General features: G+C 34.5%; 2 protein-coding genes across 3 annotated transcripts in view; one reads left to right on the top strand and one right to left on the bottom strand.

The window, feature by feature from the left end:
* Positions 1-4,585: 4,585 nt before the first annotated feature.
* LOC111504889 (pre-mRNA-splicing factor 38B) lies at positions 4,586-6,627 on the bottom strand. Its single transcript, XM_023159597.2, has 5 exons — positions 6,467-6,627; positions 6,291-6,410; positions 5,903-6,240; positions 5,663-5,806; positions 4,586-5,352 (listed from the first exon to the last, which is right to left on the bottom strand). Exons 1-5 carry the CDS (start codon positions 6,495-6,497, stop codon positions 4,990-4,992), a joined length of 996 nt encoding a protein of 331 aa, XP_023015365.1. The 5' UTR covers positions 6,498-6,627; the 3' UTR covers positions 4,586-4,989.
* A 2,524-nt stretch (positions 6,628-9,151) lies between these two features.
* Positions 9,152-22,627, top strand: part of LOC111504894 (probable E3 ubiquitin-protein ligase HERC1) — a 64,474-nt gene continuing 50,998 nt past the window's right edge. Inside the window, exons 1-4 of one of the 2 annotated variants that reach the window (XM_074177408.1) lie at positions 9,152-10,608; positions 10,906-11,233; positions 12,868-13,220; positions 18,158-18,431. In XM_074177408.1, the coding sequence (XP_074033509.1) occupies positions 9,460-10,608; positions 10,906-11,233; positions 12,868-13,220; positions 18,158-18,431 (2,104 nt within the window). In that variant the 5' untranslated portion in view covers positions 9,152-9,459. The remainder of the gene's footprint in view (positions 10,609-10,905; positions 11,234-12,867; positions 13,221-18,157; positions 18,432-22,627) is intronic. The other variant, XM_074177409.1, reaches the window with a different exon arrangement.

Here is a 22,627-nt window from a genome sequence, read left to right as displayed (position 1 = left end):
AAATGTAGAGAACGCTAAAAGAGTTGATTCGAAATGAAAATCTTGCATTCACAACTCCAATTAAAAAATTTAATTTAGTGATAGAGTAGTGATTGCGAAATCTTACTGTTTCAATGAATATTTCATATCGAATGTAGGTGATATAATTGATAACATAAATAATCATGAGGAATGGTCCGCCAATCATCTCCCAGAAATAAAAACTAACCTTAAAAACTTTAGTAAAATAAGCCTACAGGAACTTAAAAATATAATTGATACCCTGGAAAATAAAGGTAGTATACATGATGTTTTGAATGTTCAAGTAATAAAAAATACCAGACACTTGTGGTTTTCGCACCTATTAAATTGTATTAACACATCCCTTTCAACAGGAATATTTCAAAATGAGCAAAAACATCCACTATAATACCCATTCCAAAAATCAAAAATTCAAATGCTGCAATGAATTTCAGACCACTCAACATGTTACTAGATGTTGAGAAAGTGATTGAAAGAGCAGCATATAACCAACTCATTGAACATAAATATTAAGAATATCTTCTTAGGAAACCAGTCAGGTTTTCATAGTAAACATTCTTGTGAAACAGCCTTACAACTGACAGTTACTAGTTGGAACCAATTGATGGATAAAAAAAAGTATATCGTGGCAGTGTTCATTGATCTGAAACAATAGATAGAGGTATTCTAGTGCAGCAATTAAAAATATGGAATTAAATAGGTGTTCCACAAGGTAGTGTAATTGGACCACTACTATTTATACTATCTATACATGAATGACGTCAACTACATGTTAATTGTGAATTTATTAATCTTTATGCAGATGATACTCTGTTGGTAGTTAGTGGTGATTGCGTGGAGACCTCTGTTCAAAAAATGAATAACGAATTAATTAACCTTGAAAATATTTGAAGAGGAACAAGTTGAAACATAATGTACAAAAAACAAGCTTTGATCATTTCTAGTAACAATAGGACAAAAAATATAGGTAAATTTAATTACAGAAAATAAAAAATTGAAATTGTAAAACAATTAAAGTACCTTGGAGTTGTATTGAATGAAAATTTAACATACAAGGAACACTTTATACCAATCCAAAAAGAAAATTCTTTTTCTTCTCAAGAATAGCTGCTCAAATATCTATGAAAGCTGGATTGACAGTTTCTAATAATATCATTACACTGCATTTTGATTATTGTTCTACAATACTATTTCTATTAGACAATAACAGTAAAGCTGCTCTTCAAAATCGTGGGAGATCAATCCTAAAATGTAAAAGATATACCCCAATAACCCATAATCTAGAGACTTTACAGTGGCAATCGGTAACCAAAAGTTTGAAGCCAACCTATTTCAAACAGTTCATCAAGTTCAATCATGAGATCCTCGAACACTGTACTAGAAGTGCAAACAATTTTCATGTTGATAGAGCGATTACCAGAAAAGGTATGAACTCACTATTCGTACAAAGTTTAGTTGAATATAATTCCCTTCCAAATAAAATTAAAGCATGTGATACACTTGTAGCTTCTAAGAAAAAACTCTCCAAGATATCTGTGATTGTTATGAATGTAGTTGTATTGTATTATAGATTCTCAGCTGATTGAGTCTGTTATTGTATAGTGTTGATATTTGTAGTATCTCAATCTTACTTCGTTTATTGTTAACAATGTATTTTATTCTAAATTTATACATGGATTCATTTATTGTATCGTGTTTTGATATAGTATTTATTTAATAATCATTTATTGTAGAATTTGTACCATGTATTATGAATATTACGATTATTCCTATTCAATAAAGACTACTTACTTACTGTATTCGTGATAATATTGGAGAATGATTTATCCTAACGGTTATCGGTTTAAAAAATCTGTTATAAAATGGGACTTGTCATCCTGGTAAGTCGAAGCATAGATAAAGATAGATAAATAGATTTTATTCAAACTGCATTCCAAACAGGTTTACATCCGATTATATGTATACAGTCAATGTCATGGTACATAAAATATATAATTTTACAATACACAGAGTAAATAAACACCTAAAATTACATACAAGAGAAACATTAATAAAAACAGGTATATATGGCACATTTTTTTAACGACTGTCTCATTTCTAATTCATTACAGCAAAAACAATCAAGACTTTGATGACTTACGACTAGATCATTCACTTGCCTTAGGCAGCGATTGAGTGGAGACTCTGATCGGGTGTCTGCATAGAAAACCCTATTGTGATTTCTTAGACTAGCACTAGGAATATGAAGATCATCTCCATTATCTGAATAAATATGTTGAATATAAAGAGTACATCATTCAAGCTTCGATGATCCGACAGGGTTAGCATGTCAAAATGTTCTAGTTGAGTTCTACAGGAGATCATAGAGGTAGACTCTTTATTTTTTTTTTGAAGTAGATGTACCTAAGAAATTTATTCTGTATTTTTTCTATCATCTCTGAATGAAATGCATTGAATAGAAGAATTCCTAGTTCCCATTTGAAATCCCTGGCGTTTCTGAACACAAAAACAAGCTTTCTGTTTGCATCACGCACAATATATTCTCTGTGATTTCTGAAGTTACTATTAAATATGACTCCTAAATCTTTGATTTGAGCAAGTTTTTCCAGTTCGGTGCCATTTATTGAATATTCCGTTGGAGTAATAACATTTTTCCGTGAAAAAGACATAACTTTGCATTTACCCTCATTCAGCATCAAGTTGTTCGTCTCACAAAAGATAGTGATAAAATCTAAGTCTTTCTGAAGGTTTTCACTGTCTCTTTCATCGTTGATAGTTTTGTATAGTTTAAGATCATCTGCATAGAGTAGGAATCACCTATATATATATTGTTAATGAACATAATAAATAAAAGTGGGCCTAGAATTGATCCCTGAGGAACGCCAGAGGTTGGTCTGAATAGTGTCGACCTTTTTCTATTGAAAGCAACAAATTGATTTCTATCTGATAGATAAGACTTCACTAATGTTATTATTGATTGATTCATTGAGAATTTCCTTAATTTGGCGATGAGAACTCCATGGTTCACTTTGTCGAATGCTTTCGCTAGGTCTGTGTAGATTACATCAACTTGTTTTCCAGTATTTATCGAGAGTGCTACGTTATTGCTGAACACCATGAGATTTGTTGCTGTTGATTTTTTATTAACAAAACTGTGCTGTTCTCTGCAGATAGTGTCTTCAACATGGGCATATAGGCAAGCATATATAAAGGCAGTCTAAAGCTAGCTTCCGCCATGGAAATATATATTTGTTATGATTAGTATATTTTTGGGGTTGATTCGGTGTATATATTATTGAGAGAGAATCTAACGGTCATGTGTCTTTATAGCTCCATATCTCAATAAATATACTGTATATACTGATCGTCAGAGAATTTTGTACTCTATACATTGATTCTGTTCATTTTTTCCAAATTCCTCTTTTAATATGTCACTAAACGATTTTCGGCCATTGTTTTCCTACAAATACATATTGAAATTGAACCAAAGCGCTGCTGTCAGAAAAGGTCCGATCCTGCTTCACCGTTCGAAAATTGAGCTTTGAAGTTCTGTCACACCCACCACATCGACTTATGTTATAGATTCAAAAACTTGTGTTAAAATAACATATATTCAATAACATTCAGAGGAGAAAAATAATATATATCTATGTATTGAAGAAAGTAGCTAAACATATTCTGCGATCCAACATAAGCTGTTTTCGTTAACATATACATGTTATACATTCAAATAATTATGATACAACATATATATTGGTCTAATTAGCCAGTGATGAATATGTTTAAAAAAAAATGTTTTTTCCGTTAACTGGATATGGCACCCTCAGAAGACGAAACTTTTGCGAACTAAGGACTAACGAGGTCTTACCTTTTAAAATGTGATTCCTAACACGGGTTGGACGATAACAAGTGAAAATCGCGCGTTCAGCCTGGAACTTGAACCATCGACTCACACATTGGCCGATTGACTGAGTGAACAAAGCACCCACGTCGAACCGCCAGGCTACCGACATTAAACTATCATGTAGTTTAATGTTTTTAGTGCAAATATCAAGTAACTGGTCTCAAAGGAATCCTGCCGATTTTCGGTACCTTAAGTCACCATGTTTAGGTGTATGTATCCCAAAGACAAACTTGCCCTTGAGAGTTTTTGAAGGAGAAGGTCTTGTCCTTTGTTCAGTTTTTGCTAGTTTTGTCTTTTGAGGAATACTTTTGTCCAGTCGCTTAATGAATTTATAATTTAGGAGAAGAAACCATCAGAAAATGCCATTCTCCCTTTTTTTTTTCTTAACAGGTGCCACCACACCAGTGAAAATATTTCAACGGAATCTTACTTCTTTTGGGAGACAATGGAGACTAATTAAGGTGTAAATGACAGAATCAAGATATTGAGAGAAAATAGATTTAGAAGACGGAAATATTTTTTTTCTGTAGAATATCTTCAGCATTCCTCATCCGCTAAGATGAATTTTCAAAATTCAAGTATCAGCCATATGATTTATTGCTGAAATTTCCAATTATTATGCATTGGCTGGAACTGCTCCTTTTCAAAAAAACACTCATGATATTTTCTCAAACTTTAATTTTACCGAGATACAAAAAAATCAATTTAATAAACTAAATGAATTATCCTATCTCCAACTTTTGGTTTAAATATTATTTACAAGCTCTTAAGCTATGAGGTAATATTACTTATAAACACAAAATTTGATTGAATTATCTCTGAAAATTGTATTGAAATTACAGCTGTACAATAATATGATTATTCGGAGGGCTCCTCTGTCTTGAAATAAAAAAAAAACCTTATTCTATTGACAAAACCTTGTCAAAACCCTTTATCAAGTATTACAAAAAAGAATTGCTTTACAATTCTCTAAATATTCTCAAGTTCTTTCTATATGAAGTGAAAAGACACTTCACAACATAACAAAATCGAGGATTTGACCAACATGCAAAACCTTCCAGGTCTCAATAATGTCTCCTGCCCCTTCCCTCATCATCCCTGTGTCTGTGTGACCTGTGGGGGCTTCTATCCCTACTGTAGCTCTTGTGTCTTGGTGGACTTCTCTGTCTGACAGGGCTGCGGTCCTTCAGCTTCCTGTCTCTGTCTCGCCTTTCGAAATCTCCACCTCTATCCCTCCTATCGAATCTAGGATCTCTGTCTAGTCGTCTGTTATCGTCTCTGAGAAAATCTCGTCTTAGGTCGTCTCGAGGCGGTCTTTGGTCTCTGTCTCTGTTGTTTGAGGTCCCTCTGTTGTCTCGATCGTAGTTGCTTCTGTCTTGTCTTGCCCGTTCTGATGCAGCCTGAACTGCATGAGGGGGAAAGCGACTCTGAAAATCAATTTATGCTTGAACACATTAATAATTCAACCATCCTTCTAGAAATGATAATCAGAAAAAGAAATCTTCACATACAGTAAGGGGACATATTTGAAGACTGGGTGCAAATCAAATTATCTAAAAGAACAATTCGTTCCGGCCAGTTTCAACTATTTAAAACTCAGAAAAACAAAACCTACTTACAAAAAAAAGGTGAATTCGTAAAAATAAATTCTGACTAGGTCATAAAATATCAACCCATCTCCAAAGATTTTTTTACCAGGATAAAAAACTGGAATGCATTTCTTCAACTTGACCTTACCTCTAAATGTTTTTGAATTTTCTGTTGAATTGGAACAGGTATCCTGGGGAAAAGTGTAGAAAACCACTCGAGCTTAACCAACCACTGTCTCAACATCAATCCTATTGTCATCGTCTGGCCTCCGCCAGCTTTGACGTCTAATTCCTGTAACACTCAATATTAAAAATATCTGACATTTACCCTATTCCAATAAAAAACCTGAAAAAATTGATAGACTTCACTCTACCTTTGGTTACGCACCTCTTCGTCCTCCAAATAGTCTTCATACCATTCTAGTAAATTGGCGGGAGGAAAAGTGTACCGTATGTACATGAAACCTAGGGCACGGATAAATGGAGAGTCGCAATGACTGATGAGACCATTCAGCTGTTTCCTGGTGAGCTTCAACGTGAAAAGTTTGTACAAAAGGCAATAAGCAGTCGAGACAATTCCACCAGCCCCTACTCCTCTAACACCACCACACATTCCTGTCTGTCCGGATGTTCGTCTCGAACCTTTTTCCCAAGGTTCCAAGTGACTGACTTTGTAATAAATTTCATCTATTACTTCATGGTAAGTTTTCAGTTCATAAAGGTTCACTGAAAATAAATCAATTACCAACTGGTTAATATTTAGCAAACAAACTTACCCTTAAAATAATGAGAACTCTGGATATTTGTCAATATCAAAGGATTCAAATTCATGGTTCTTTCATTGCCCCAAAGTGGCAAGATGTTACTTTGTTTGGATGTTTTTGTATGGGTACTTTCTGAAATAAAAAAAATTATTTGGTAGACATCAAAATTGAATTTTTTTTTACTATACCATCTTCACTATGCCCAGTTTTGGAGTCCATATTTATCAGAACGAAAACTACAATTGTATGTTAATATTTGAAATAAAAATTATTCTAATAAACTTGAACTCAGCTCATATATCATAACGCCATTTGCTGGACTAAACTGACAAGTGACAACTGGTATTCTTCTTCTTATTATATGGTCGTTGCTTCATTATTCAAGCGTATTTGACATTATTTGCATCGCAGAACTAAACATAAACATTTAACTGTTCGACTACTTGTAGCACAATCAAAACTGTTTTACATATTGTCATTTCAAAGTCAACCGCTGATAGAAGGCGTTTTTGTTAGAACTAATCCTATTCCAGATTGGTCTTTTTTCGGCAAAAGTTATTCTCTACTCGATGTTATTTGATCGATCAGGACAGCGGATAACTTTTGGCAGAAATGACCCAATCTAGAGGCGTTTGCTGGCGCTCATGTATTCAAAACGTATTCGTCTGTGATTCAAATACATTCATTCTGGCGTGGGAACGATGACGTCACATCAACTGTGATTTGAAACATATTCATAATTCAAAACTAGCGTGGGGTTGGTTTCGAAACGGAATTTGACATTACGTTACATCAAATGTCAGTTTCTGGTTTATTTTGATCGTTCTACCCCCCCATAAATTCCTTATTGTTGGAGGGAGCGGTGTACCCTTTAGCTACTCGACGACTTTGGCTAGCCTACAAATGGGGAGCAAAACTGCGATACTTGAAGCATACCAATCACTTCCCCAGAAATTAAATCATATTCTACTTCTCCTAACTCTTCCTTGTTTTATGATTGGTATGTACAATCTTGCCTCACCATTGCCTTTCACAGAATTTGACCTATCGAAGCAAAACGATAATAAAGCAAAATTCGTTCGATTGGCTAATTTAAAGTTTCCAAATTACACCCACTTCTATACGGACGGATCCAAGGATACCTCTGTCCGTGTAGACTATGGAATTTTCTTGCCAACTATTGCCGAAGTCAGTGCTAATCTTCCCTCCTACTTCTCCATATGTGCTGCGGAAATATGGGCCATTAAGGAAACACTACGCCTTATTCTTGACCAGAGTTTCCGACGGGTTGTGATTTTCAGTGATTCCAAAAGTGCAATTCTTAAAATAACACGAACTGCAATTTTGGCTCACAGTGACCTCTTATCGCTACAAACCAAAAGATATGTCTTACAGATGATTCACAGTGGCATTGCTATTGCCGTCGTGTAGATACCGAGTCATTGTTACATTCCTGGCAACGATACAGCTGACCGTCTTGCGTCGATGGGACGGTATATTGAGCCTACAAACCACCCTCAAGCCGATTTTCGTGAATTTCTTCCCGAGATAAAGTCGAATTTATGGATCAGCTGGTCAACAGAATACTCCCGACTAGGACAACACAAAGGCGTTACATATCACTCATCAATACCAGCTCCGTTGGAAAAGCCTTGGTTCAATACTTTCACGACATGCCCACGGGATATTATCACAACTATAACTAGAATGCGCAGTAATAATCATTGCTTAACTACGGCACACCTTTACAAAATTCGAATAAATGAGCATGACAGGTGTGAGTGTGGGGAAACACAGGATTTGTGGCACATTTTCTTCGTGTGTACACAAAACCAAGCCAATATTCGTTCATTACATACCTTCATCCATAAGATGAACAAGCAACAGGGCCAGCTGTCGTTACATGATATTTTATTTGAACATTTGAATATTCATAACTTAAAAGCATTACATTCCTACCTTACCTCCTCCCACCTTAAGCTGTAACAGATGGAAATGCGCTGACAGTGTAGACCATTGACAATAGTTGTGCTTATCTTCTGAATAGACTCTGCCTACATTGCGAATAAACCTATGTGCTTGCTAGTGCGATGTGTTCGTAGTGCATGGACAACCATTGTTTTCACCTATATGATATAACTGGATTATTTTTAGCGTGCCGTGGCCACATTTGGATTTAACAACACGTTCGTTACCAACTGGCCGGATAGCCTTAGTTGCTGAGGCCATTGAATCGAAAAGAAGAAGAAGAATGTCTATTTTGATCGTTATTTTTTATAAAGTGCTGAAAATATTTCATAAAATACGTTGTAAAGATGTACAAAATAAAGCTGTATGCACAAATCCGATTTTAATTGAGGTTGGAGAAAATTGAAGAGTTCTTCTTCTTTTCCCATTAATGGATTCAGCTGCCAGTGCTCAACTGTAATTCGAAGTCGGTTAACAAACAATGTCGGACTGCACTAGAGTGTAAGCACTAATGTGAGGTGATGCACTACGGTTACGTGTATGGGCACTACGTTCAAGTCATGATTGACGAAGCACTGCATGCACATAAGTATTAGGCCTGTCTTGATCACTACAGCTTCATATTGGATGCAAAAAAATTGAAGTTTGTTTTTTTTATTGAATTTAACATCTGACACAAACTGAATCATTCCTTACTGGCGAATCTTAACATCACTACGAATCGTTTTTGAATACACGCTCGAATACGATTTAACGCCAAAAAACACCTATATATGAGATCAATGTCAACAAAATATACCTGGCTGAGCTCCGCATAGTACAACAAGCGCAAAGTTACCATGATATGCTGCTAGTCTTTACAGACGGTTTTTTAATATTTAGTATTCAGTGACTTTGTGGTGGGGAAATACATCGTTAATAAAAAAGATAAATGATTTTGTAGTTTTGAATTACTGTTTTTTTCAATTTTTTCATAGAAGTTTAGGGATGAAAAAAGGAAAAATTTAAATGTGACATTGAGCTGATGCCTGATCTGTCAACGATTTTATGAAAACAAAATTTCTGTGAAAGTTCGGAGATATGTTCATGTTCATTATTTTAGAATTTTTATAAGTGTTTGATAAAGTCAAGAACTGTAACTGTTTGTTCATATTCTCATTGAATTAATCATTTTCGAAATGACTCAGTATATATAACGATTTACGTACATAAAATGGAAAGTACAGGTACTGATATTGAATTGGAATGGGTTGATCACACGAACTCAATTTGGGCTTTAAAGAATTGCGACAATATAGCTATCAGAGACCTCGTACAATCAATGTACGAAGTCTTACTTCAAACGAAGGAAGTTCGACTGATTCCCACAACCGTATCTTCGTATAACGATATTCAAGTTATACCAAGCTTCCAAAATGAGCCACCTTCTGTAAATGATCTCAACCATTATATCATAACTTTACTCACTTCACAACTGCAACTTGCCAAAGAAGTATGTTCCTCTACTCAATTTTCCTTGATGCTGAAACAAAGACTGTTGATTCTGAAAAGAATTTATTATGCATTACTCAAGAAGTACCACGATAAAGAAAAAGCAGAGCCTCAACCTGCCGAAGCAAGCACGAGCACTCCCACTGTTCCGATAGTCCCTAGAGACATCACCACTGGATCGCAAGCACTTCTAGAGGTTGGTATTAAAACAGGACTAAGCCTGTTATTTTCTCTTCTGCAGCAAAACTGGCAAGTCAGTGGAATTCTAGGAATTCCTTCTTTGTGTAACTCGGTTCTGGAAACAACTGTTGATTTAATTCAGAAACTGCCACCGTTATGCCTCTCTAATGATTCTCAACTCACAAGCTTAGGCACAAACAGCTTGGAACAAGTATGCAACTTTTTGAAAAATGCAGTGTTGCATGATAATTCGGCTGACGAAAAAGGAAAACTGCTAGCCTGTGAAATTTTACTGGGATTATCCCTACAAAGAGGTTCCCTTCGTTACCTTTTAGATTGGATAGACATGGTTCTGGAAGCTTCGTGTAGAGAAGTTGTACTCTCGAGTAAACTTGCAAAGAAAGCAATTGCTCATCTGGAAGGGGGCAAAAGCCCTTCAAGAGAAGAGGGTGAGGAAATGGTTATTTACAAAGCTGCTCTTTGTTTGATGGAAGTTTTGGTTTCTATGGCTATTGATTATGGAGGAGCCTGTTCTGCCATGGAACCTTCTGCTGCTGAAATGGAAATGGCAGCTATGGAAAAAAGCGAAGTTTATGTTTGGGGGAGTAACTCGTCACATCAGTTGGCTGAAGGAAACCAGGAGAAGATTCTGGTTCCCATAAGATCTAAAATTTTCAATCAAGTACAACAGGTATTATGGTTTGTTTGATTAAGCTTTATACAAGTGAATTTAACTCATACATTGTACCAGTTAATCATTAATACGAATGTCTCGTTTTATAGTATTTGACAACATATAAAAGGGTACATTGTAACGTTTATGAATGCTTTGAACTGCCAGTATACGTTTTCAATGTTCATCCTCGGCCCAAGTATCAAAATTCACAAGAAAAGTTTGAAGTTAGAGCTAAGTGAATAATATAAGCAACCTACTAACATTGCTAATTAAATAACTTAATACCAATTTTCAACTGTGAATTCTTTCTAGATAGAGGCTGGTCAGTATTGCACCTTTGTCATTCATTGGGGTGGCTATGTCAGTGCCTGTGGAAAAGGCAGCTACGGTCGATTGGGATTGGGAGAATCGTCAAATCAGAGTCTTCCGAAAAAAATAGTCCTAGATGCTGTTATCAAAAGGCTATCAAGTTCAAAAGGCAGTGACGGCCATACTTTGGCCCTTACTGAAGATGGTGAAGTATACAGCTGGGGAGATGGTGACTATGGAAAGCTGGGGCATGGAAACTGTGCTACTCACAAGCAACCTGAAAAAATCACCGGACCCTTTTTGGGAAAGACAATAAAATACATCAACACAGGTAACTTGAGAGGAAACAGCCTAATGAAATAGTATCAAAACTTTGAAATCCATAAAAAAGGGGTGGTGAAAAGGGAGTTGAAACTTTATATTTTCCCATCAAGATCAATATGTATATTGGAAACATCAAAAATTATTGTTTAACTGAAACACATACATTTAGAAAATTTGATCAGTTACAAAATACACATCAAACAAATCAAGTTCATATACAAGGTCTGTTCAAAATATAAGGTGAGTGTTCAAATTTTGCAGGCTACGTACATTTGATCAGAGATTTTTATTTTTTATGTTGGTACACTTGTTTCGAACATACATTCACAGTTTAGCATGTTTAGTTTGTTGGTAAGAGGCATAAAAGTCAGAACTATTTTGGGTGTTTGGAGATTTTGTACTATCCAAAACAATGGATCAAAGAATATGCATCAAATTATGTGTGAAAAATGGAAGTAATTGCTCAAAAACACTTGAAATATTGCCGGTGGCATACGGTGGTTGTACTCTGAGTCAGAAAAATGTTTAATAATAATAATAAACAGCTCCATTTCAGTGTAGATTATAAACTTTTATCACAAAAGGTTGGTAAATTGTCATTGTATTAGTGGATTTGAATACTGTTCTCCAAGTTTGGTTATGATTGGAGTTGTTGATTCCTCTTATTATTCTTTATTGAACTATGAAGATTATTTCAAATACTACCCCAAAAAATATTTCTGTATCGAACAACCGAAAGAAGCTGTGTATATTGTTTTTGTAGCCTCTTTGTGCAGATATTTTGATTTAACTGTCAATTCCATAAACTGAAGATTGAACTGTTTAATCTTTCTCTTTGAAGATGATCACTTGGTGATCGAAACACGTGTCGAGGTGTTAAAAAATAACAATTTGGTGTTGGGAGAAAACTCCAGTAATATTCATTAGAGAAGTTATTGAGGATGTTGACATATCAGTTGGCTCATGCCATGCAATTTTTTTGTAAAATTTTGGAGTGTGGCAGTGAACTTGGTACCAAAATTGCTGAATTTTGACCAAAAAAACCGTCGCATGAACATCGTTTAGGAATTTTTGGATGACGTCGACGATGATCCAGATTTGCTTCAAAGGGTCATAAGAGGTGACGAACCATGGGTATTTAGTTATAACATCAAAACTAAAGTCCAATTGAACCAATGGAAGAGCCCGGGAGAGCCAAGACCAATGTGTTAGGAGTTCTTGCCAAATGGTCGTACCGTCAATAAGGAGTATATTTTAGAGTTTTTGCATCAGTTGCTCACATCATGTCTCTGCCACCATATTCACCAGATTTGTCCTTCTGCGATTTTTCCTATTTCCAAGATTGAAGAGACTCATGAAAGGACAGCAATTTGCGACGATTGTGGTGATAAAAACCTAATTGCTGAGACGATTCTTTGATCCATTTTTTCGATAGCAGAAAACACTCTAAACACTTCTAACTTGTATGCCTCCCACCAATAAACCAAACATGCTAGTAGCTGAAATCGTGAACATATGTTCGAGACGAGTCTACCAACAAAAAAACAAAAATCGCTAATCGAATGTATGTATCCCGCGAAATTCGAACATTCACCTCACTTATGGAACAGTCCATGTATACCTAAGCACACTCTATTTTAGGGTACAGACATAGTGCTGCTGTCACAGAAGATGGAAAACTCTACACTTGGGGTGAAGGTGATCACGGTAGGCTAGGCCATTTGGACAACAGTGCCCGACACATTCCTACTCTAGTGGCTGATTTAGCTGAAGTCGAAGTAGGTTCTGTGGCTTGTGGCAGTTCTCATACTCTGGTAGTTTCAAGGGATGGTAAAATAGTGTGGTCCTTTGGGTCTGGGGAGAATGGAAAACTGGGACATGGAGAGATTGCCAAAGTTTACAGGCCAAAAGTCATTGAAGCTTTGCAGGGTTTGGTAATACAAAAAGTATGTGCTGGAACATCTTTTTCTATGGCAGTTACTACAATGGGTCAGGTAATTCTGGTCTAGATTTGTAAATACTTTTGGTTTTTTAGGTATAATCATCGTTGAATAGATTTTCACAGTGCAGTAATGAAAACAATCGATTCAAGTTTTCTGAATATGATTCCTAGGTTATTACTAGAATAACTCACCAAGGTGAATTCGAAAAATGTTGTCGAATAATATGTTCTTCAATAGTATAATATCCTAATAACATTAAATAAGTGTTAATAATCTATGTTAAAAAAAAACATGTAGTTATTATAGTCATATTATTGTAATGTACAAAAAACGTGGAAATTCTATTCAATATAATGAAATTGATGAATGAATGTTGAATAGGAAATTTATCCTAATATACATACAATTGAAAGAAAGTAAAAATCAGTAACAAAAGAAGACTGCTCATAAATCGATATTTAATGATAATATTGGATCAAATATTAATGATTATTCTGAAAAAAGGATAGTTTGCTAACGGGATCAATTTTTCTTTAAAAAAAAAGCAATTGGTTTCTTGCAGACGATTCGAATTTAATTAAATTCTTCTTCGGGGCTCAAAAAGTAGTTTTTTCGTGTTGATAATATCACTATTTTGAATACTATCAGACATATTAGATACATATTTTTTTTTTTAAATAAAAAACATTGCAAACAACCAAAATTTCCGAGGCAACACCAACACAAAACGACATGTTTCATGTCGAAATTATACATACTGGTTTCAGATTATTTGAAATAGTTAGAGTGAGAAAAATTTATTCTTTCTAAAACAATTATCTGCTTCATGCTACAGGCATTGAATTACACAAAAATCAGTCTGGTGAATTTTTATTTTTCTAAAAAAAAATTCATTTGAATTGAAGGGGTTATATTTTTAGGAGTGATTAATTTTTGGGAAAGAAAGTTTTTGGCTTCCCACATTTTTTTGTATCAAGATGGAGTAGTAGAAAGCCAAAAACTTTCCCAATATTCATTTATTAATCAATTTCTATTTTGTACCCTTCTAGTAGGCGTCCTCAGATATAATACACTTGTGCCAGCATTTTTTCCAATTCTGGACTTCTCTCGGCGATTCGGTTTTTATCTTGTGGCAAGCGGCGCATAACTTCAAGATATCAAATCAAATTTATTCATCACCGAAGTCCATTCAAATGTACAAAAGACACATCATATAAACTTATTGGACTAGTCATAATAGAACCTAAAAGCTACAATAATATAAATACAAAATAAGTATATAATAAAAGTCAACAAACAATAAAAGTTACAAAAATACAAACATAAAATAAGTATATATTGAAAAGAAGTACGATCTGTTCATAAATTAAGGAACAATTGTACAATCACAGAACATTAAAATAACAGTACATTACTGATCGTAATAATATAAGATAATATAATAATACACATACACTTACATCAAAAATTCATCTAAAGAATGAAATACGTTTCCTTCTAAGTATTTGTGAAGAGCGTTTCTGAAGCCATTTAGATTCGACAATTCGTGAGTTGGACCACACAGTTCCTTAAAACTTTTAAAACACCTTATACCTTGATGAATATAACAGTTTGCCCAATCGTTACTCTGGAGAAAGGTTGACGTACATTTTCACGCTTTCTAGTTGAATATTTGTGAAAAGAACTATTTAATAGCATTGAAGCCTTTTGTTTTTTATATTTGCAGTAATTTGCATTATATAAAGTTAAGGCAGTGTAAGAATTTGTAACTGTGAAAATAACTGTTTACATGAAGTCCTTGGATGAGCTCCCACCATGGACCTAATAATTTTTTTCTGCATGACAAATATTTTATTCACATGAGCTGAATTGCCCCAAAACATCAGACCATATGTTAATAGGGACTGAAAAAGTCCATAATATGTCAATTTCAATACTTCCAACGACACTGTTCTTTGTAGCTGTCTAATTATAAAACACATAGTGCTTAATTTTCTCGCAAGAACATTGATGTGTTCCTCCCGTATCATCTTATGGTCCATAATAATTCCAAGAAATTTGGTAGAATTCACTTGTTCAATGCTTTTATTATTGATTTTTATCAGATAACTAACATCATTGTTCATATTTTGCGTTATAAATGTCATAAAAAAGTTTTAGAGACATTTACTAGTAGCCCATTATAAAGACACCATTTATGAAATTCATTTGCGGTGATATTTGCCCTCGCTACTGCATCCCATGTGTTAGTTTCTGAGACCAGTATATTTGTATCATCAGCATACATAAATATTTTTTTGCATTACGACAGGAGTGAGCCATGTCATTCATAAAGATGATGAATAAAACGGGACCTAAGATAGATCCTTGTGGTACACCGATATTGAATGCTCTTGGTTGTGACTTACTTTGATTCATGACTACTACTTGTTTCCTATCTTTCAAGTATGAAGCAATCCAATTATTTGTCACATCTCTAACCCCAATACGGTACAATTTATCAAGTAAGAGTGTATGATCGATTGTTTCAAATGCCCTACTAAGATCAAAGTATAGGGTTATCGAGCGTTCTTTCCATTTAATGCAGAGTAGATATTCGTACACAAGTCTGCAATTGCTGTTGTTGTAGATTTATTACTTCTAAAGCCAATTTGACAAGTTAATAGGAGCTTCTGGCTTTCTAAAAATGAATTCAACTGGATATTAAATGAGGCATCAAAAATGTTTGCGAAATGTGTCTGATAGTTGATATTACTCTTCATTGACTGTAAGACTATGTGGCAAGAACTCCCGATGCACTACGCAAAGGTAATCGAAGAAAATGCAGAGAAAACCTTGACATTCAATCGAACTTGGTGCTTTTTTGGTCTTGGTTCTTCCAGCCTCTTCCATAGAGATGATTGGACTTGGTTTCGATGTCGTAACAATATACCCATGATTTATCACCAGTAATGACACTTTCAAGCAAATCTGGATAGCCGTTGAAGTTATTCAACAATTCCTAAGGGATGCTCATGCAACTGTTTTTTTTTTGTGAAACTCCATGATTCTTCATAACTATTTTCTTCACTTTAATAAGATTTTCATTGATTGTTGATGTGCTGGGTTGTCCAGGGCGACCGTCATCATATACATCTTCTCGACCTTCTATGAAAATCTCCTATCACTTGTCAACATTTTTCCATAACATAGTAAAGATATCTGTGATATGAACATCATTCTAACCAAACAGTACAATGAAAGCATCAGAAAAGGAGTATATCCAACTAAATTCAAGATTGTTGAAATCATAACTGTCTTCAAAAAAGGTAATAAATTTAACTCTCAGAATTACAGACCTATAGCGCTCATTCCAGTTCTATCCGTAATATTTAAATTCCTACTGAAAAATCAGCTACAGAATTTCTTTGAGGGAAACAACCTGTTGATAATCGAACAATTAGGCTTTAGAATTGGCAAATCAACCGCATTAGCACTCAATTATTTATGTGAAACTATAATAGCAGGCTTTGAAAGTGGTAAAATTGTGATATTTACTTTCTGTAACCTGTCAAAGGCCTGTGACTGTATCACATGAAATCTCACTGAAAAAACTTGAATTCTATGGCCTCAATGAAATCAATTTGGAACTGATCTCAAGTTACCTGGAAGATAGAAAACAAGTAACGTCTTGCTGTGGCATTCTCTCAGAAGAAAGAATCAACAGGCTCGGTCTACCCCAAGGCTCAATTCTAGGTCCGATATTGTTCCTAATTTACATAAACGATATCAAATATGCCTTAGCCCATAGCTCCCTATTCTATGGTGATGATACAACTTTTACAAATTTCAAGGGAAACTTATTTCTGAAGGATAGTATGGCCATTATAATGTCCTAAGCATCAGACTGATTCACTTCAGAATGGCTGAATCTAAATGGTAGCAAAACTGAATCAATGATTTTGTCCACCTATCAGAATGATATATATAAAAATCCAGAATCAGTAAAGGTTTTGGGAGTATACCTGGACCCCACACTGAAGTTTGACTGTCATGTAAATTATATAGCCAATAAAGTTAATAAAAGTATTTACCTTCTGAAAAAATCTTAGATCAGTAGTGGACCAAAAAGTTTGTGTGATGACTTTCCAAGTTTTCATTTAGTCAGTTTGTACGTACGCGATAATAGTATGGGGACACTTCCTACATGCATCCAAAGTATTTGGCATTTAGAGAAGAGCAATGCGTGTACTTTCCAACGTGGGGTATCGTTCCGATGTCAGACAAAAATTTATTGATTTCAAAATTATGACCATTCCATCAAGATACTTATACAAATGCATTGTCTATATTCGTGAAAATATTAGTCAATACAAAACTCTTAGCAAAGTACATAATCACTACACAAGGAAAAGAGACAATATAATAATGAATAATCTTAGACTATATAAATTTAGGAATGCTTGGCTTTATTATGCTCCAGAATTTTACAACAAACTACCTTGCCAGATCAGGGTCTCAAAACAAATAAACTGAAGATTTTATTGAGATTATTTAATAAACAAAGCCTTCTACAGCTAAGATGAATTCCTTTAACAGTAGATTTGAAATGAAATGTAATATTTATAATGTTGTATTTATTGTATTTGTCTCTGAGAAAATGAAAAGAAAACTTTAAATTGTTGATATTGTGAAACCTAAGTACCTACTTCGATATATTTTTTGAAATGAATTATTTTCTTTCTTTCTTTTTTGTTTAAAGATGGAGAAGTAGAAAGCCAAAACCTTCCTTTACCAAAAATTATTCTCTCCTAAAAATACACACCGTTCAATTGCCAACTACTTTCATTTGAAGGTATTTTCAAGGTACGACTCTATCAAAGCTGTCTTGTTAATGAATATGTGAGAGCAACAACACATAAATTTGCTTCCTTTTTTGTTATATACCATCCACCCTCTGACAACATTTCTAACTCATATTTCAAATGATTGAATTATATCTTATGTAGGTCTACACATGGGGTAGCGGCCCCGTCCTAGGTATGGGTTCTGCTGACGCAATTTGTCTTCGACCTCTATTGGTGGAAGACCTGACGCCATTCAGGATCATAGACATATCTGCCGGAGACACTCACTGTTTGGCGCTGTCCGAAGAACATGCCGTGTTCGCGTGGGGAACCAACAGTATGGGTCAGTGCGGGCAAGGCCACAGTTCGAGTCCAATAACCAGACCTCTCAAAGTGATCGGCTTGGAAGGTGTTCCTATTCGGCAGATAAGTGCTGGTAAGGTTCTCAAACACGATGCACAAAATACCACTTCTAGAAAAGTTTTGTAAGCTAACTTGTGATGTATTTAGAGGGCAAGACGGTCTAGTCTGGTACCTTATGTTCAATTTGAAATAACCCAGTTCTATTTAATGAAAATTACCATTCATTTTCTAAAGAAATGAACTTTAAATGTTCAAGTCGGTCTCGGATATACCTACACAATAGGTTGAATGGACTGACGCCTATCAGTCCTATACCACTTCTGGAAAAGTTTTATAAACTAACTTGTAATGGATGTAGAGGGCAAGACGGTCTTGTCTGGTACCTTATGTTCAATTTGAAATAACCCAGTTCTATTTAATAAAAATTACCATTCATTTTCTAAAGAAATGAACTTTGAATGTTCAAGTCGGTCTCGGATATACCTACACAATAGGTTGAATGGACTGACGCCTATCAGTCCTATACCACTTCTGGAAAAGTTTTATAAACTAACTTGTGATGTATTTAGAGGGCAAGACGGTCTTGTCTGGTACCTTATGTTCAATTTGAAATAACCCAGTTCTAGTTAATGAAAATTACCATTCATTTTCTAAAGAAATGAACTTTGAATGTTCAAGTCGGTCTCGGATATACCTACACAATAGGTTGAATGGACTGACGCCTATCAGTCCTATACCACTTTTGGAAAAGTTTTATAAACTAACTTGTAATGGATGTAGAGGGCAAGACAGTCTTGTCTGGTACCTTATGTTCAGTTTGAAATAACCCAGTTCTATTTAATGAAAATTACCATTCATTTTCTAAAGAAATTAACTTTAAATGTTCAAGTCGGTCTCGGATATACCTACACAGTAGGTTGAATGAACGCCTATCAGAAAACAACTATCCACTGGCTAATACCAAGAACGGCTTTGGATTATATCCGACAAGCGTCAATGCAGGAATCTTTACAGAAAATCTCCTGCATATGCAATTGGCAATACAACTGAAAGAGTCAACCTTCAATTTTGGAACGGGCACACCAAATAGAAGGTTGACTCTTTCAGTTGTATTGCATATGCAGGATATTTTCTGTGAAGATTCCTGCACTGACGCCTGTCGGATATAATCCAACGCCGTTCGTGGTATTAGCCAGGGGAGTAGTTGTTTTCTGATAGGCGTCAGTCCATTCAACCTACTGTGTAGGTGTATTCGAGACGGGCTTGAACATTTAAAGTTCATTTCTTTAGATTTGTTTACTGCCTGTCTTCAAGCATAGCTCACTGACTAATAAAACCAAAATAGTATCAAATGAAAAAAAAATCTTTCATGAACATCTGAAATAAAGAATGAACTGAAGATTGCCTTAGAGACCAAGGATTCAAGTTGAAAGGTAATCATTTGAAACGTCCTTGAAATAGATCAAATTTGTAACTCAGTAAGAGAAAAGTGTTTGAAAAATTGGAAATAGATTCATCCGATGATGAAAATAATTATTCGCCTTCAAAATATCCATTGTGTGTAGAAGTAACCCAATCCAAACTCGAAATGTTACGGTTAGTATGCAAGGTATCTCAGTTCTTGTCCGCCAATTACATTCCTGTGTGGAAACTGAAATTTAATTTAATTCATTAACGGGTAACATCCAGTTGAGTTCCACATATTTTCACAATATATGAATACAGACTTAATTATATCTAACTCACTTGCTGAATATTTGCTCAAATGTTATAATATAGGATGGCGGAATATAGGGTGAGGATACACTATAAAAACACTTTTGTCTATTTTCTACGATAGTTTTATATTTGTTAACTAGTTTCGGTCATTACACCATTTTCAAAACTAACTAGATTACATTCAAATCTGAGTATTTATACCTACATTGCCTATACCTATCATAAATAATTTGATACCTACATTGTCTATACTTGGTATAACCTCAATTAATAGCAGTATATCGAAGAACATAACAAAAAATTTGATGAAATGTAAGTTTTGGGAACTAGGTTCAGGAGAGGATTATTGTTTAGATCAAGTTGTTCATTGAGGATATTAGGATTGGGATTTTCTTTGACTTGTTTGTTTCCATAGATTCCAACAAATTCATCATTTTCCGTTTTTCACATGTGTAGAGGATTTTTAAATTATCTTTATCTATTTTATGTTTCAAATTTAAAAATCCCCCACAAATGCGGCAAAGGGAAATTGATGAGTTTGTTAGAATCTATGGAAATGAACAAGTCAAAGAAAAATCCCAATTCCATTATCCTCAACGAACAACTTGATATAAACAATAGTCCTCTCCTGAACCCATATAACCCAGTTCCCAAAAACCTAAATTTTGTCAAATTTTTGTTATATTCATCGATATACTGCTATTAATTGAGGTAATTTCAGGTATAGACAATGTAGGTATAAATACTCAGATTTGAATGAAATCTAATTAGTTTTGAAAATGGTCTAATGACTGAAACTAGTCAAGAAATATAAAATCATCGTGGAAAATAGATAAAAGTGTGTTTTTATAGTGTATCCCCAGTGAACATGAATTTTCACAAATTAAATAAGTTTCCTAGTCCCAAATTCAAACCTCAATAACTCCATATTTAGTTATCGAAATTCAAAAAAGTGAAGGTCATTGTATTGAGAATTTCTTACGAACAAAATCTTCCCCTTCATTTAAATTAAACTTGAAAGCGCCCTCTTGGCGGAAAGTTATGTAACACTATTGGCTTTTCATCAAAAATTACTAAAAATGATTGATTTTTACAAAAATTTTGTCCGACTCTGATATTTCGCCCCATTAAAAAGTTGAGAGGGAAGGCTCTTTAAGCCCACACTGTATATTGAAATCCCTGATAAATAGAAAACTCTCAACCGACATGCTTTCAAATGTGTAGTGAATAATTATCTTCCGAAACAATGTTTTTACTCTGTTGAGGAATATTTAAAGTATCCAATGTGATCACCATATCTTGTCGCACAGGAATTAATTTCAAAAATATAATTTATATTTTTCCAATGTATCTGTACCTCTGGTGGGCTACAAATACAAGTATAGCAAGCGCCAAACGTGATGGCGAGCGGTCACCCAGGTACAGACTCTCCCAACTGAATTTCTATTGGATTACGATAAGCCCCTTGCCAGCCAGTGTCGTATCTATATTTAATTTTAATTAGGGTAGCAAATGGAACATGATTTCTTTGTAGTTTATTTTCATATTCTATTTAGTATTATAGGTAGTAGTACAGTTCATCAGAATGTTATATAATGATAGATAGATAGATAGATAGTTTATTAATCTTTTAGGTGTACATTCGTCGTTCATTTAGAAAGCACAAATAAGATTCGTCAATTTCGTCATATTGTATATAAAAAAAACACAATATATTAGATACAATACATATATTAAAACTATGTTATTAAAATATACACAATAATAAAACATTGTCAGTGTCAAAATAATATTTAAATAAAAGTTTAAATAAAAGCATCAAAACATTTCAAGAAGAGAAGGAAAATTTGCGACAATACAGTGTAAGTGATCTTAATGTGAAGTGATCTCAATACTGAACTGGTCTCTCATTTCAGTTAAATAAGTTTTCATGGTTTTTTTGAATTTGTGGGAATTTAGCTCTTTGACCCAAGAAGGTAGCAAGTTATAAAGATTAACATCGATTGAATTTTTCTTTGACCTTTGGAGTCTAAATTTGCGTGGTCTAATTAGTAGACGACTGCGGGTGCTGAATCTATGAAAGTCAACATTTAATGCTTAATAGTTATTCTTATAACTTTCAAGGACGAGAAGAGGGGTTTACATGAATCTCTGTATTCCACTCCAGAGATAATTCTTATTGCCTTTTTTTTCATCATAATTACTTTATTAAAGTGGGCACTATTACCCCAGAAGATTGGACAATACGAAACAGTTCCTAAGCAGGAACAGGCATTTGGAAATTTTTAGGCAAAGTTGGTCAATACTCCTGATGACTGGTTTTTTGTTATGCGATGACATTTTTTTCAGAAACAACACAAATTATTCAGATAATGCCAAACGCCAACAGCATTGGAGGGCAAGTAATGTTACGCCTCTGTAAAGAGCATTTGTATGTCATGCAAGAGCTGTAGTGGGGGTTACATTGAAAATGAGTTTGTGCGAATGAGGGCGGGCTCGCCATCACGTTTGGCGCTTGCTGTAAATATATAAAGTTGTCAATAAATCTAC

The sequence above is a fragment of the Leptinotarsa decemlineata genome, unplaced genomic scaffold (assembly GCF_025532065.1).
Source record: "Leptinotarsa decemlineata unplaced genomic scaffold, Ldec_3_MD MMD2_tig00002974_RagTag_RagTag, whole genome shotgun sequence".
Lineage (NCBI taxonomy): Eukaryota > Metazoa > Arthropoda > Insecta > Coleoptera > Chrysomelidae > Leptinotarsa > Leptinotarsa decemlineata.
The sequence above is the reverse complement of the archived record's forward strand: the minus strand, read 5'-3'. Positions and strand labels throughout refer to the sequence as shown.